The 15341-nt window shown below is 40.6% G+C and overlaps 1 protein-coding gene across 3 annotated transcripts in view; it reads left to right on the forward strand.

The window, feature by feature from the left end:
- LOC126050762 (solute carrier family 22 member 5-like) overlaps positions 1–13546 on the forward strand; it is a 30757-nt gene extending 17211 nt beyond the window's left edge. Inside the window, exons 6-10 of one of the 3 annotated variants that reach the window (XM_049829076.1) lie at positions 2570–2670; positions 5873–6087; positions 7323–7505; positions 7979–8114; positions 8733–13546. In XM_049829076.1, the coding sequence (XP_049685033.1) occupies positions 2570–2670; positions 5873–6087; positions 7323–7505; positions 7979–8114; positions 8733–8820 (723 nt within the window). In that variant the 3' untranslated portion in view covers positions 8821–13546. Of the gene's footprint in view, positions 1–2569; positions 2671–5872; positions 6098–7322; positions 7506–7978; positions 8115–8732 lie in introns of those variants that run through there. The other 2 variants (XM_049829077.1, XR_007509646.1) reach the window with 2 other exon arrangements.
- Positions 13547–15341: the final 1795 nt, after the last annotated feature.

Here is a 15341-nt window from a genome sequence, read left to right on the forward strand (position 1 = left end):
GCACACATAGGGCCTCGTTGGCTGAATTATCCCGGGGGAGGGGGGGGGGGGGGGGAGGGGGGGATAGAAATGTTTGGATGATAGGTTTCATTTCAAATCATCATTTTACCCTCCCTGCCCTTCTCATACCTTCTTGTCCTAGCCTGTCCTGTTAAGGATTATGTTGTCTGCTTATCCAGCTCCTAAAAGGCAGGGTCCTTTTTTCTCATCAGCTGTGACTCTGAATTTTACTGTTCCTGGTTTTGTTTTGTGGTTTGTTTGATTTTTCTCCTTTTTTTGTTTCCTGTTTGCTGGTTTCTTGGCAACAAATAGTGGCAAAACTGGAGAGTACTTAGGAAAGATCATGTGATTTATGAGAAAGGGCTGTGAGCTGTAAAGCAGACTGCAGTTTGTGTGGTGGGAGGTTTGGCTTCAGGCGGAGTGAAAGCTATCAAATGTAAAGAACTGTTTGCCTTTTGTAGAAAATAAAGATTTATGAAAGCAAATACACTGAAGTTTGCACAAGCATCAGACCACTATTCTATCCTCCAGGTCTTCAGAACGAAATATCGCTCGAAGAATTTTCACCTGACTGCAAGGGTTACATAAACTCCATGTTCCCATTAGCTCTCATGCAGTTTACAAGACATTGAGGAGATAATGTGTAATTTGAGTTGAACAAGAGTTAAGGGCCCCAAATCAGTGTCCAGCAACTAGCTTGCCAAAAGAAACATCACGAACTGAGTAGGAAGAGAGGTTGAGGAGAAATTAAGCTAAACTAGTGGTTGCTTTTGTCTCTTTATTGATGTATTGTGTCCTGGAAAACATCCAGCTACTTCTGCTGGACCAGCCTGACGTTTTAGGGGAAAAACGTATTGTAAGTTGAACTACTATAGAGTAGAGGATGGTATATTAGACCAGGTGGAAAGGGGTCAGAAAAGTTTATAGTACTGAGTAATTTGCACTATTTTGAAGCTACAGTCATAATTTACTTTTATTGATAACCCTTTGCACGTACCATGAAGGAGTACGCAGTGCTAACCAAAGGCATTCAGTCTTTAAGCATACTAAAATTTAATTTGACGTTCTCAGGTCACACTGACTTAAAAAAATCAAGGGAAGAAGTAATCTTTGTATACAGCTTATTTTGCTTGCACATAATTTAGGTCTGTCAGGCAAGAGTGATTCTTCTACTTGTGGAAAGAGTAGCCTTCACTTAAATATTGTGAGATGTCTTGGCAGCTTACAATTCAAAAAGTGTCAAAATCAAAAATATTTCAGTATTACCTTTTTTCATTTGATAATTTTGAGCTGCTAAGGTGGATGCCTGTTTGTTTCTTGGTTAGATTTCTAACTGTTCACAGATTTGCAAATTCAGATAGATATAAAATGTCCTAACAGAAAAACAGACTCTCTGTGGAAGATTGTAAGATCAAAGTCTTGTTAATGTTCTTACTGTAAGACTGCTAAAATACCAGTAAATTGATGAATAAGTAACCTATGATAAATCTTGAAAACATACCATCTTTTGCAATAACAAAAATAAGACATGTCTAGAAAACTGTGGTTCTTCAGCCATATAGTGTTGCTTTATCAGAATTGATAGTTTTAATCAATGGAATTTGTCCTCTTAAATCACCTTTTACATATTTCGAAAAGTCTCTCCCTTGTTACTCCTTGCTAGGGGTCTAAATTAAAGTCCTAAAATAAAAAACTTAAATTCTTTCTTTCCTTTTTTATGATTTTACCAAGGACAAAATTTGTTTGCATGCTTCAAGGATGAGTATCTTTGCATTGTTTACATGGAAGCAGTTTTATTTTGAGGAGCTGGAAAGTTTCATGGGGAAAGAAATTTGTTGTCTTTTTGCTTATATTATTAGCAGATCTCAAAAACATAATGATGGGGACTCTTCAGCTCATTAGCCAGTTTGTGTCAATTTAAATTAATTACTGTTAGGTCCAGCATGAGGAGTCATTTACTAAATCTGCCCTGCTGCAGTTTAACCTTGTTACTTCTTGCCTTGTCTGCAGTGGACATAGAGGACAGTTTATCACTTTTTGTGCTGGTCTTTGAAGACCGTTTTTGGTCTTTTAAGATGCTCTTGGTCTTCTGTCCCTTAGGCTAAATAAACCCTCTACTTTTACAGATTGTGTTTTCAAATGTCTCATCATCCTTGTTGCTCTCTTCTTGCCTGGGTGCAGTAGACTTGCATGATCCTCAAGGTGTACTGTTCAAAACTGGACATGAGAACTCTGCCAGTAGTGACATACAAATAGTGAATTAATGCTGTCACTTTATAATTCAAGTATAAAAGTAACAATAAGCAGTTGCTTTTTGAAGCTTCAGGCAAAGAAAATGATTACTAATTTCAGCCTAAATTTTAAGTGACTTTAAATTAGGGAGGAGCAACTACTTTCACAGGTAGTTGGTTTTTCTGGCTTATACATGTTTGGTTAAAAGCAAGGCACCTGTTTCAGCTCTGCAGCATATCAAAATACTGATGTATAAGTTGGGGGGGGCTTATTTTCACAATAATTCTGCTTGCAGGAGGTTAATGTTCACATGATTGGTTGGTTTGTTTGTTTCCAGCTGCAAGATTTGAATTCCCAGAAGCAACAGACGTACACCATTTTGGATCTAATGAAAACCCGAAATATCCTAACGATCACAATTATGTCAGTGATTCTTTGGTAAGCAAGTGTGGTTCAGGAGTATGTAAGCACAAAAGCAGCAAAACAATTAAAAACTGTTCTTTGAACACTAAGGTATTCTGAAGAGGTACAGACAAAACCAGCTCAAAACCCATGACCTGCCAGCTGAAGCAACAAAATTCTGGTTATGGGGGTTCTTAATTTCAGTAATGGTCTAGAAACACATCTGGATTGTTATTTCTTTCTGAAACAGTCAGGCATACCCTGAAGTGAGCAAGAATCAGATCAGCTAGTAATGATGCATGGGAATCCTGCCTGATACTGGGCCTTGGGGAATCCTCATCTGACTGTAACAAAGTCTTTTAAGAGGAATGAGTCATGCCCTGTCTCCTAGTCGGAGGAATACTGCCAAGGGGTCTGAACACAGTGTGCTTGACTTATGGGGTGACTCTTCTCATCTCTTTTGTATTGTCTCTGAAAGGGATAAAGCTGCCTTTGAAGTTGTAATCTGAGATTTCCCTAGACTTTCCTGCTAGCTACTGTCTACCTGCCATCTTCAGCTTGGTTTTGCACTAGCTGAAGCTGTACTTCACGCTCAGTTTGATTAAATGGTTGTCATTTTCCTTTACTGGAAATCTCAATGAGGCTGTAATGGCTCAGAAGAGAGAAAATGGAGAGAGTAACTTATAGCCAGAGGCTGCAAAAGTGAGGTTTAGTTAGTGCATGTACCTACAGTGTCTTAACCAAGAAGGTCCTTCAGGTGCTTTGAAGCTAACTAAATCTGTTTGCTGCCTTTTTGAACAATATTCCTGTGCTTTAGTGAGGCAAAGCCTTGGAGTTGAGTCCACTGAGCTGCCAGTGCATACAAGCTGGTGTGGCTTTTTGGGTCAAGGGATGACTTGGCTAATATTTGAGCCAGATTCCCTTGCCCATCACCAAGCACAGCACTACAAATACATTGAGAAAGGAACTTGAGCAGAAAAGAGCTCAAAAAAGAAAAGTAATGTTGGTTCTTTGCAAAATTTCAGTACAGTTTCCATATACTGCTGTCTTGCCTCCAAGTCCAATTCCTGACTCTCACCTTTAAATGGAAGCGAGCTAGAGAATTGAGACTGCCCTACCTCTAATCTGCATGGAGTAGATCAGTAGCGAATTCCTAGTGTGGTTGTAGAAATCAAATGCAAAGCCTGTTTGAACAGCATTTCTGGTACGACAAAGCATCTGAGAGAAACAGTGTGATGTGGCAGTATGCAATCCATTCCATATACTGAAGGGCTGCTGAAGGGCTTTTTACCACATGATAAATGAAGTTTTACAATAGGCAGGAAGAGTCAAACATGTGCAACTGACTTATACAATCTTTGCTCCTCTTGAAGAAAAGTATTCAGCTGATTTGGGCAATTTTTCCACTATTTTCACCTTGCATGTCAGTTACCTAACATCCTTTTAATTAATTTCCCAAAATATAAAGCATTTTGTGCTGACTCACAGCAATGTTTTCCACACCATAGTATACTGATGGCATATTCTGCGTTATGAATTGAAAGATCTCCTAAAAGAAGCTCTGTAAAAGAGAATGGTTGCAGATAGCAATATATCACTTTTACATAGTGCTGAGTGTTTTGCTAATTTTGAGTAAGTAGCAGGACTTTAAACTAATCCCTTTGCTGGTTTTGCATCAGGGAGGAGGAAGTTGGGCTTCTCTCACCCTGGGATGTGTGAATACCCCTAAAGTTTTCCTAGAAAATGTATAACTGTAACAGTGTTCACCAATGAGATAAGCTAAGGCAAACTGCTGCTGAAAGTGAGTTCCAGCAAGCACAGTTTATTGTATATAAAAATAACTCCTAGGAGCACAGGGCTGGACGTATTGCACGGTACCGTGGAAGACACTGCATTAGCACTTTTGAGAAGAACAGCTTTAGCTGGCAGCGCACACACAGCAGCGGGGGGTTACCCTCAGCTGTGTGACTTCATACTTCCTCGGGTACACTAGGTTACTTATTTTAAGCAATTGGACGGTGAAGGCTCTTCCCATGTGAAGTGAGGAGGAGGAAGAGCCAATATTTTGTCAGTGATCCACTTTGTCCTGTGCAAATCCTGTGGATTTTGCTCCAGGTTCTGTTATAACATAGATGCTGAAGGAGATGAAGTGCTGAGTGCTCAGTGCCTCACTGTTGCACCTGGACACATCCTGATCCAATGCCCCTTATTTCCTTGTTTACCATGTGTTACTTGTTGGTGAAGCATAACCTTCTCTTCCCAGCATCTCCCAAGACACAACAGGATTTGTCTCTGAGGCCAGTTGTGTGTTTCCCTTGATAGTGTGGAAGCCAGCTCTCGTCTGGCAGTGACACAATTAAGATGGCAGCATTCCCAGCCACCAAGCTCTGTCCTGCTGCACTGACCAACCCAGGCATAGAGCCATGCAGATGTGACTTGGATGCTGCCCAGCCAGCCTGGGGCATGGCAGAGAAAATCCCGGATTGTTCGGGTCTGCCAGGATGCCATACTCCTTCTCTCTGACTTTATACACAAAGCGTGGAGGGTAATGACTCAGAAACAACGTTCTCCACCCAGAACTCCCTGGTAAACATAATGAAAAGCTACTGTAGGCTTCAGCAGTGCTATCACTGCGTTGTGGATGATCATCACTTACCTCCTGGGGTGACCTGAAATATGGAGGCATACATGAGAAGTAGTCCGCCCCTCTCCATCAGCAGGACTAGCAGAGACAAATGAGTTGTCTAAAAGTGACAAAGACTCAGAGCTTTCTTGCAAAGTCTGAAGAAGAGTGGGATGGCCAGTTGCAAAGTTATGCAATGGCATCAGAAAAGTGGGATGAACTCTATAGCTGCAGGACCATCCAGCACCTATGACTGAGGGCTCGTAGGCCTGTGCTTCAGCAAGGCTAGAAACAGCTCTGGTGTTATCTAATTGTGTTAATGCTGAATAGGGTATTATTAATTTTTTAAAAATATATATATATATTTTTTTAAATTCAAGAGCAACTTGAAAGATAAAAAGCATCAGCACTGTTAATTGTTATCTTGCTGTTTCTGAAGTCAGCACTTTAGCCACTTCAGAGGTGAACGAATCTGGCAGATGCTGAATTTACCTAGTGATTTCTGATCACTGATTTACATAGTGATTTCTGTGCTTAACAGAGATGTAGAAGAGGTTCGTTGCAACCTCAGGAAGAAGAGAAATTTGTCTGATCCTGTTATTCTGCTTCTTTCAGGATGATAATCTCTGTTGGTTATTTTGGACTTTCTCTTGACACGCCTAACTTGCATGGAGACGTCTATGTGAACTGCTTCCTCTCGGCAGTGATTGAAGTTCCAGCCTACATTATTTCCTGGCTGCTGCTTCGAAATCTCCCTCGACGGTATTCAATGGCTGCTGCGTTATTCTTGGGAGGCTGTGTTCTTCTCTTCATTCAGCTGGTGCCTTCACGTATGGAATCGTTAGTTGATCTCAAATATGTATGATAGGTGAAGTGCAGTACTATGCACTGGGCAGATGTGGAGGAAAAGTGTCGTGAGGGGACTAAGTATTAGTCTATTATTTTCTTTTAATTTCCTATCTTTGCCCCTTTTCCTTGGTTCTCAGTGCTGCTGCACAAGGAGCTCCCACAGCATGTCAATTCAGATGCATTTTTTAAAGGTGGATCATTGGCTTTGTGATCTTTTGGGATTAGCATTGTAGTCTAGTTTTGACTTTAATGTACATCCGTGACAAGGTGCCCTTGTAAGGGCCAAGTGAAAAACGAGGACTAGACCAACCAGAATTTGGTAAGTGGAGCTTACTAAAAGGCTGCAGAACTTACTTCCCAAACAGCTGTCAATGGCTGTCTCTTTATGGCTTGTTTAAACAGTTATATTCAAGGGAGTCATTGCGGAAGCATTTTTGATAAGCAAAGATGCTTGTACTGAGTTATTGCTGACAGTTAAAATAATGTTTGGCAACTGGAAAAGAGGACAAAATAACACTTACTGGGTATCAAACCATATGTATCTTTAGGCCAGTTAGATTAATAGGGTTATGCACTCGTTACTGAATATGATGGGGGGGATGGTGGTGTTGCTTAGCACTTGTTTACAAATCAAAGAATAAACAAAAGAGAATGCGCAAGAACTGCCTTGCATGTTTTATACAGATAATAAATGTTGCAATTTTGTTTTTCCTCCTGTCCTTTGAGTCAATTGGAGACTGATACAGTCTGTTCTGATTTTCACACCTGACTGTCCCAGTTAAAGTCGATCCAGGTTCCTACAATTAAATTATTGACTTTTAGCTAGGAATGTTAAGGAGAAACCAGAGCAGGAAACAAAAAATAACTTGTTTCAAATGTTTAACTTTGTTTGCTTTATTAAAAAGGGATATATGGCATTGTTTGCAATAGCAGAGACCTGACTGCTGAAATCTGAGAGGACCTTTTCAGTTCTTGTTCTGTTCTCCTTGTTTTTTGCTTGACAGGAAGCCCCATGCTCAAGAAGAAATGAAAATGTTGAGTCCTAGTAATTAAAAAAAAAAAAAAAAGAAGTTGCCCATGCTTGTAGACATGCACAGGTCAAAAAGACATCAGATATTGGAATTAATTAGGCAGGAATTACACAAACACAATGGAATTAAGAGATACCATGAATTGTCAGAGCTTTATTGAAGTCTTTACTGTGTTTTAATTTCAGATATTCGTGCACTATCTATTCTACTGGTGATGTTAGGGAAATTCGGGATCACATCTGCCTTTTCAATGGTTTATGTTTACACGGCTGAGCTCTACCCAACAGTAGTGAGAAATATGGGCGTTGGAGCAAGTTCCATGGCCTCTAGACTGGGCAGTATCCTCTCACCTTACTTCGTTTACCTTGGTAAGTTAACTAGTCTGCATGTGTGTGCGGGGTGATGCTGGTGGTTGGACAGCAATGCTTTTTACCCAGATCAGTGTCCTGCCTCTGTGGGTTGTTGGGCTTTTCAACTGGTCTCTGTTTCCACGTCCAGGTGTCCTGTGAAACTGCAGGTAAAAATGGGGTCTCGACATCTCTGAGGAGTGGTCATAATGTAGAGAAATTGTGTTTTGTGCCCAGTTGAAGAGGTGTTCTGAAGCCTCACAATCTTGCAGACTCAATAGGGACAGCTCTGATAGCTATTGTTTCGCAGACTCTTGAGTTCCTAAAACCACGTTTATAATAACATACGCTTTCAATGCCAGGCAGTGAGTGGTTTGTTTTTTACTGCAAGCCTAATCTTGCACAGATACAGCCCTGTACCTGGGTACAAATGTTATCAGAGACTTAGAGCTGATATTAGCTTTTTTATTTTATGTTTTTTTAAATTCTGCTAGGTGCCTATGATCGATTCCTGCCTTACATCCTGATGGGTAGTCTGACTGTGCTATCAGGAATTCTGACTTTATTTCTGCCAGAAAGCTATGGTATGCCTCTTCCAGACACAATTGAGCAAATGCTGTTGGTGAAAGGGTAAGTGTCACCTTCTGGTCTTAACACATCTGTTCTCTATTCTGAGAAGAGGAGTGGACTTGCCTAAGTATTGCCAGAGGGAGGAGCTGGTTTCAGTAGTGTAGTTAGTGCTCTGTGTAAGGTAGAAGAGCTTGGCTCAAATCCTGGTCCTTCTTCCCAAGCGTGTATGTTCTTATGTACATTTCTCTGCTCCAAATTTATCATTTTACTCTGAGGACTGAATAAAAGTACATATGAGGAATGCATTTGTAAAAGTGTATTGCTTTATAAAGGTATAGGGACGCTTTTGTGGGTTACAATCTATCTTTCTAGGTTCTGAAAGTCATATAATTACTGGTGAAGGGCTGAACTCTTCCAGTTTAGTTCAGCTGACCTAAAAAGGCATTGAGAGCGTTAGGCCTTTTGCCACAGCTCTGACTGAAGTTGGCACGTAAGCGTACATCTGGTGTAAGAAAGGGACCTGTCCAGCTGAAGTCAACATGATATTAAAATTTGGAGGCTGTAATGTCAAGTAGGGCTCAGGATAGCAAAGATTTTTTTTCTCTGTTCTCTCATCTATTTTTTTTAAGTTACTTTCTTTTTTCTTTCTTTTCTTTCCTTTTTTTTTTTTCCCCCCAGATTAGAATACAGGCCTGCATCTAGTAGCACAAGGGCTTCCAAGGAGGAAGAAGAAAATCCAGAGATTTGTAAAAGCACAGCTTTTTGATGGAACTCCTCTGTACTTCCGGGTGGACTGAAACTTAAATGGACTTTTCTTCTAAAATTCATTCTAGAAAGGGCTAGTGGCAGCACTTTGTTTCCTCTAATTTTAACCTTATTTATTAATTTAAACACTGTGTTCTGTACATTCTCTTTTTATATGAACATAAATACTGTATAGCCTTCAATGAGATTTTTCAGCCACAGTTGTAATGCAGTACTACCATGGAACGGTATCTGATCAATCCTTTGTAACTTTAAGTGTATGGTTCAGCTGAAAGATACTTGAAAATGAGTTCAGGGGCTGGCAGGGGTACCTGGATTCCTCAGTGAACCTTCTCCAGAGCTAATGCACATCAAGAAGTAAAAATTGCCAGAAAAAGCTGCTAATTGGTTTTGATTCCTTGACTTCTGTCTCTGGACAGGAAACTTATTTATTATGGTGAAGGCTATAAGAACATGCCTCTGTGATCTTACTCAAATGACTTTGCACATGCTGAATTTGATACCAAATTCAGAAAGATGCGAAGAAAGATTTTGAGAATTAATTCTAACTTAGTATGTTTAAACTCAATGTAGATTGAAAGGGTTGTCTTGCACAAAGTATTTGTAGCACTGAAATATTGCTCACAAAATTCACTTGATTCCAGTGCTGCGTGTACCTGTATGGTAAAACTGTTTACATCTGACCCTGGATGTGGCCTGCTTCCAGGCCATATTTATTTTAAATGATGCAAATGGTTTCATCTGTGTGTGGAGGGAGCGGTATTAGTTTGGGGTTCTTCCCTTTTGATGTGTGGTGCAAGTTTTATGTCTAAATTGTTTTAACGTCTTTTGTGCAATTTGGAGGACAAACAATTCTCCTGTCTTTGTTCTGTGCTTTTCATGCACATGCACATACACATGCACACAATTAATGTATTTTAGAGACAATTTTTTTTTTGTTAATCTATGCCACTGCATTGACCTCATGGTGGAATGTACTGAGAGCAAAATTCAGAAGGTATTTCTGACCACTGGTTCTCGATTTCTCAAGTGCCAACTGTATGATTGCTGTGAAGTCTGTTATTTCACTTAACTTATGTAATCAGTGAATTGTTTTCAAATTGTTTGAAGGAAAAAAAACCACAAAAAAAATCTTGTTGACAATCTGCCAAGAAATTGTTCCTTGGGACATGGAAGCACCCTTGGCATTACCTGTGTTTCTTTAAATATATACAGTATATCCATACACCCAGTCTCGTTTGTGCTATTCTGATTATACCTTGACAGATGTGAGTGGTGAAAGATTTCTCTCTTGCCGTACTTGTTTGTGTTTTGTTCTGTCTTGTAGAGACTTAATAAGCAGAACCTAAACCTTTGTAGCCAAAGCTGTCAGGGGCCTTACTCTCTGCTGTGGCAGCTGGTTGTGGAAGTTTTGCATTTTCCTACTGTATTTAAATACATAGGTGGCATCAGCTGATTCTAGGCTTTTGTTAACCAACACCCCATATTCTGACCTTGGTAACTGGCTCCAGTAGTCGAACTGATGGGTGCCCTCCAGACTGCTTGTCCTAGAAAACAAGAAAGTAGAAAACACTGTACAGACTATAGTGGTTTGGTTTGTTCAAACTCTTCCTACCAATGTCTTGAGCTTTAGGGTTTGCTCCGTTTTCCCTGCATTTTCTCACCTACTTGTTTAGTATTTTAATTTCTGCATGGAGCAGGAAGTTAGCTAATGTTACCGGGTCAGAGAACGATACTGAGAAACGTAGTTTTATCGTACCATCAGTTCTTCTGAGGGGAGAAATCTGAACGTTTGGGCAGGTTTTGTGTCACTCCTGTTAGGTTGACAGGCCCTTGCTAGGCGGGTTTAAAACACAGTGTGTGATTTGAAGCTAGTGCGAAAATTGAGAATCTGGATTTTGCAAGCCTCGCTGCACATCATGTAATAGCCTTGACATGAGCAAATACGTGTCAGGAGAGTGCATGTAACAGCCGGTCTCCCTTGCCCAAAAGACATGATACAATTTGTCAGGCTTACCACCTTTTTTTAAATATTCACTGCAAACATAAGAGTATGTTCTAAAACTTGGTATAGATATTTTTCTTTGTCAGCCTTATTTCTAGGAACTGGAACATGTAGAAGCAGCTTCTTTTCTGTGTGTTGTAGAAGAATTATCTGATAACCGCAGGAATCTGAGGCAAAACTCATTCGGCTGCAACTTCCTTGTAATGAACTTGCCAATGTAAACAACTGTGTCCCATAAGTCTCTTCCTGTGAAATGTTTCAGAAAATATCCTGAAATGTAAGATACGTGCTTGCCTGATACATGAACTAGTATGGAAATTCCTGTCCTGAAGTGCAGAGTTCATTTAATGTCTGATTTAGCTGTAATTTCTTAGCCATTGTTTTATCCACATATATGCCTTGACAGTGAGACTTTTGTTCTTGAATATTTAAATATTCTGATGTTTACTAAAGCTTTTTGTGGGGCTTTTTGTTGTTGTTGTTCTTTAGGTTTTTTTTTAATCCAGACAAATTGGGGAATTTCCTGGTTATGACTACTACTACAAAACGCAATGGCAATCTCTTTGTGTCAGAAAAATACTTTTTTTTTCCCTTGCTTATATTTTTAAGAACAGAAAGGATGAGTCAGAAATGTAGAATATATTTAATATAGCATATTGGGTTAATTTGTGTTTACTTTTTTATCCTACTTTTTTCAAGTTTGTCTCTAACACAGGGAGCTTGTTCTAGTGGGTAGGCAGAATCCAGCTAATAGGCATTTCCAAAAGAAATTGAGGGAATATTTTAATATAGGTAGCTGATCTGATCTCTGCAAATAAAATGAGGATGAAAAGACCTGATCCAGTTGTTGGCAAATCTTAAGAGTGGCATCAGTGCCACTGATGCTAAGTGAGACTTTAGCACTAAGTGTGGTTACGGATATACCTGCGGAATAAAGCACTGCTGCTCACTGTGCCTTGGCTTTGAAAGGTGTCTGCCGAGTGCCATGTTTTCAGACATGGCCAATCCTAGATAATGTATGGTTTCATTAATAGACGTGTTGGCACATCACTCTGTTATGCTGATGCAAAGCAGGATTGGGACTGACTTTCTGAGACTGCTGTGAACAGACCGCATTATAACTTGCATTTTTGAGACATGTCTCACCTCTGCGGAGCTGTTGTGTAAGTGTCATGAAATGAGCCAAGGTCCACGTTGGAGATGCTTCTCTCGGCCTCGTGCTGGAGAGGTGAAGTCACGCACAGATTGTCCCTTCTGGAGAGACTTGATGGTTTTTAGTACCAGTACTGGGATGCACCTAAACACCGGTCTTGCCTTGTGTGCTGGCTCATGGGGAAGGACCTGTTCTGTTGCTCTCTGGGAAAGCCAGTGCTTTTGCTCCTGTTATCCTCAAAGTAGTAGCGAGTGACACTTTGTAAGGGGGAAGGGACAGAGTTTGCCTTTGCAAGAGCAGTTGTAGTAAACCTGTGAGCTCCTTGTACTGCAGAGGAAGATAATATGGACTTTGACGTTCAGGCTGACCTTAACCTGGGAAATACTGAATGGTTTTGGTGCCCATAACCTGTATTACAGCAGCAATACAGGTTATACAAAGTTACCTGGTCAGGCAAAATTCTCTGTTGCTAGAGAACAATGCACACTATAGTATCTTCAGCAAGGAAAACAGCATATGGCCTTGGGCTGGGAACTAGGATCCCTTCCTTTCCAGCTCTTAGAGTGACTTCTTTCATCATCTTGGGCATGTTGCATAATCCTGTGACTTCAGTTTCTTTGCTTTCAAGTGGAAATACCATTAACTCAAAAGGTACCCTAATTTCTTGGGATGTTCATGCTCCACAGTCTGTATTTGTTAGATTCTCTGTTCGACTCTCCTGATGGTTAATATAATGCTCGCATGAGCATCATCTAGTATTTCCTTGTTCAGAAGCAGGCAACTTCAGATGACTTCTGACACTATTTTTGTTAGGAGGTGTGAACACCTGTCCTGTCCTGTTTCCAAGTTACAGTGTGGAAGAAGAAAGCACAGGGAGGTGGTGCATTGCCCAGGGAATTGCACTGCAGTAAGTCAAGACAAGGACTGGGTTTGGAATGCTTAATCGTATTATTTTAATTGCACAGCCCCTTCGTAGTTCTACAAGAAACTGCCTGAGTGTGCCACCTGTGAGGGTGGGCATTATTGAACATTTTCACCATGCATCTAACTACATTGTAAAAATACGGTTCTTTTTAGAGGACTTTTATTTTGAGCTATGACGATGTTAATACTGTATTGCTGATCTCATGGAATTCAAGATTAATGTGAGTTATACCCATGTCTGCTTTACAGCCGGTTCTGTTTTATAGTCTCTTTTTATAGGGCTTTTCTTTTTAACACTCTTCAGGGACCTACGCACGTGAGCACAGCAAGCGCTCAAGGAAACTGATGGGACTGTATCTGCAAATAAATACCTATTTCAGTATTTGTAGAATAGAACCTTAACCCTGGCACTTGTAAACGGTTTTCTTAAAGCATAGAGTTGGCTCAGGCACCATAATGCCTGCCTTACAAATGCCTTTGGGGGCACTTTAAACTAGTAATGGCCACAGCCTTGTATACAGAAAGATACAGAAATGTCTTCTAAGAATGTAAATATTCCTACCTGTAACTAAATTGATTCTTATCCTAGTTTTTTATAGAAAAATGCTGTTCTTTGTAAAATTCAGAATAAAATCATATCTGGAATTATCTTTAAAGTGAAGTATTCTCATAATTTTTTTACATCTTTATGTTTTAAGGTGTTTTGTATAACAGAGCTACTTTTTTTTGTGATGTTGTAGGCTTTACCTTGATTAATCTTGTATTATATATAATGACTTCTCCCATAATATTTTTTTTAATATTTTTTCTAAGCAAAGAGGTGGTCTTCATAATTTGACTGCTGTCTGTGGCTGCTGTCCACGGGAGAGGTGAATGGGAGGTGGGTGCTGGAGCAGCAGCGTGGGCACTTGCTTCCTCTCCTCCCTGCGGAGAGGCTGCAGAGAACGATCTGTTGAAAGGTCGTCTTGTGGGTCCTGTTCTCATGGAGCATTTTCCAAATGTCAGCAGCACAGAGAATCAGTAATTCAACACTGATTTAGAAATGGCTCGTTATTGAAAAGTTGCAAGGAGTTTCTCTAAGGTGCTACTTAAATGTTTCTGGCAAAACGGTATGGGAATCTTCACGTGGCCTGAGACAACAAGCAGTGCAAACGTCATTGCTAGCTTCAGTCTCCAGGGTTTTGTGGGATTCCCCCAGATGTGCTACATTAAGCTGTATGCTTGTAGATAAGCAGAAGTACCACAGGCAAGCTGAGTGTGATATACTAAGAGGTTCAAGAAACAATTTAGGGACTCTGCCTATCACTGCCTGGTTTTTCTTCCTCAGTAATTAGCATTTAGCCCATCTCGTACACGGTACATGCAGGTCTGGTTTATCTGTAAAAATCTTCACCCATCTTGTGAAGAAATAGCTCCTCTGGGTTTGGACCAATCTCCACAAACTATCTTTAAAACCTGGATCACTTCTATGCTTCTAGTATATTTTCTTACTGCCTTTTAAATAAATGCAGTGAAACAGTAAGGAAGTATGAAGATGAGGTAATGGGGCAGCAGGAATTTACTTAAGATGTTTACAGAACTAAATACTTGGCTGACTGTCTACAAATAAACCCCTGCTGTCCCTAGCCTGAATTGCTAAATTTAATCCTTCAGGGAAGGGTGGAGACAAGACCAGCAGAAAGGGAGAAGAACCCCTTCCCCAGCAGAAGGTCGGTTGGAGAGCCGCTTCCCAGTTTGCTGTCAAGAAACCCACCCTTGTCTGAAAGGACCACCAGGCAGGCATTCCCCTCTTGGACGGGTGCACGGTGCAGCAGGGTTTGCCCAGGGCAGCACAGGGGATGCGATTCCGGCTGTGGCAGGCAATGTGTGAAACCTTGGTTGTGGGTTATTTTTTGGTTTTGTTCTTCTTTTTTCTTTAAAATCAATGAAGCGGTGCAGAAACCTTGAGATGTGAAGAGAAATGGATACCTTTAAGACAAAGCTCCTATGCTGTATAAGAGATGTGACTTATTTCAGAGGGGTCACAAGCATCTTTGTGTGATGAGATTTGTGTTCAGGGCTGTCTGCCTCTCCTGTGGGGAAAAAGCGCTGTCCTGAGCAGCTGTGATAGCAGCGGGAATAGTATGTTTTGCTCTCATACATTTGGAGAAGTCCAGGACTGTGACTTGGGTAAAGCAGGACTCCAGGATTTTTGAGGATTGAATACATCATGAAATACACTTTCCTCTCTCTGCATCCATCAATCTAAATAAGTCTTCCCAATTTTCCCTATTTTCCCCTTCAGTTCTGTCAAGGATAAAAGTTACAACAGTCTCGTAGAGGTGCAGAGATCTGAGCTGTGCACAAGGTGTCACCCAGGGGATCTCTCGGCAGCCAGGAACAGATCTCAAGTCAGGGTCTGAAATTTTACAAAGGGCGAGTGCCAGGAGTAAACCCAGCC

The sequence above is a fragment of the Accipiter gentilis genome, chromosome 26, assembly GCF_929443795.1.
Source record: "Accipiter gentilis chromosome 26, bAccGen1.1, whole genome shotgun sequence".
NCBI classification, from domain to species: domain Eukaryota; kingdom Metazoa; phylum Chordata; class Aves; order Accipitriformes; family Accipitridae; genus Astur; species Astur gentilis.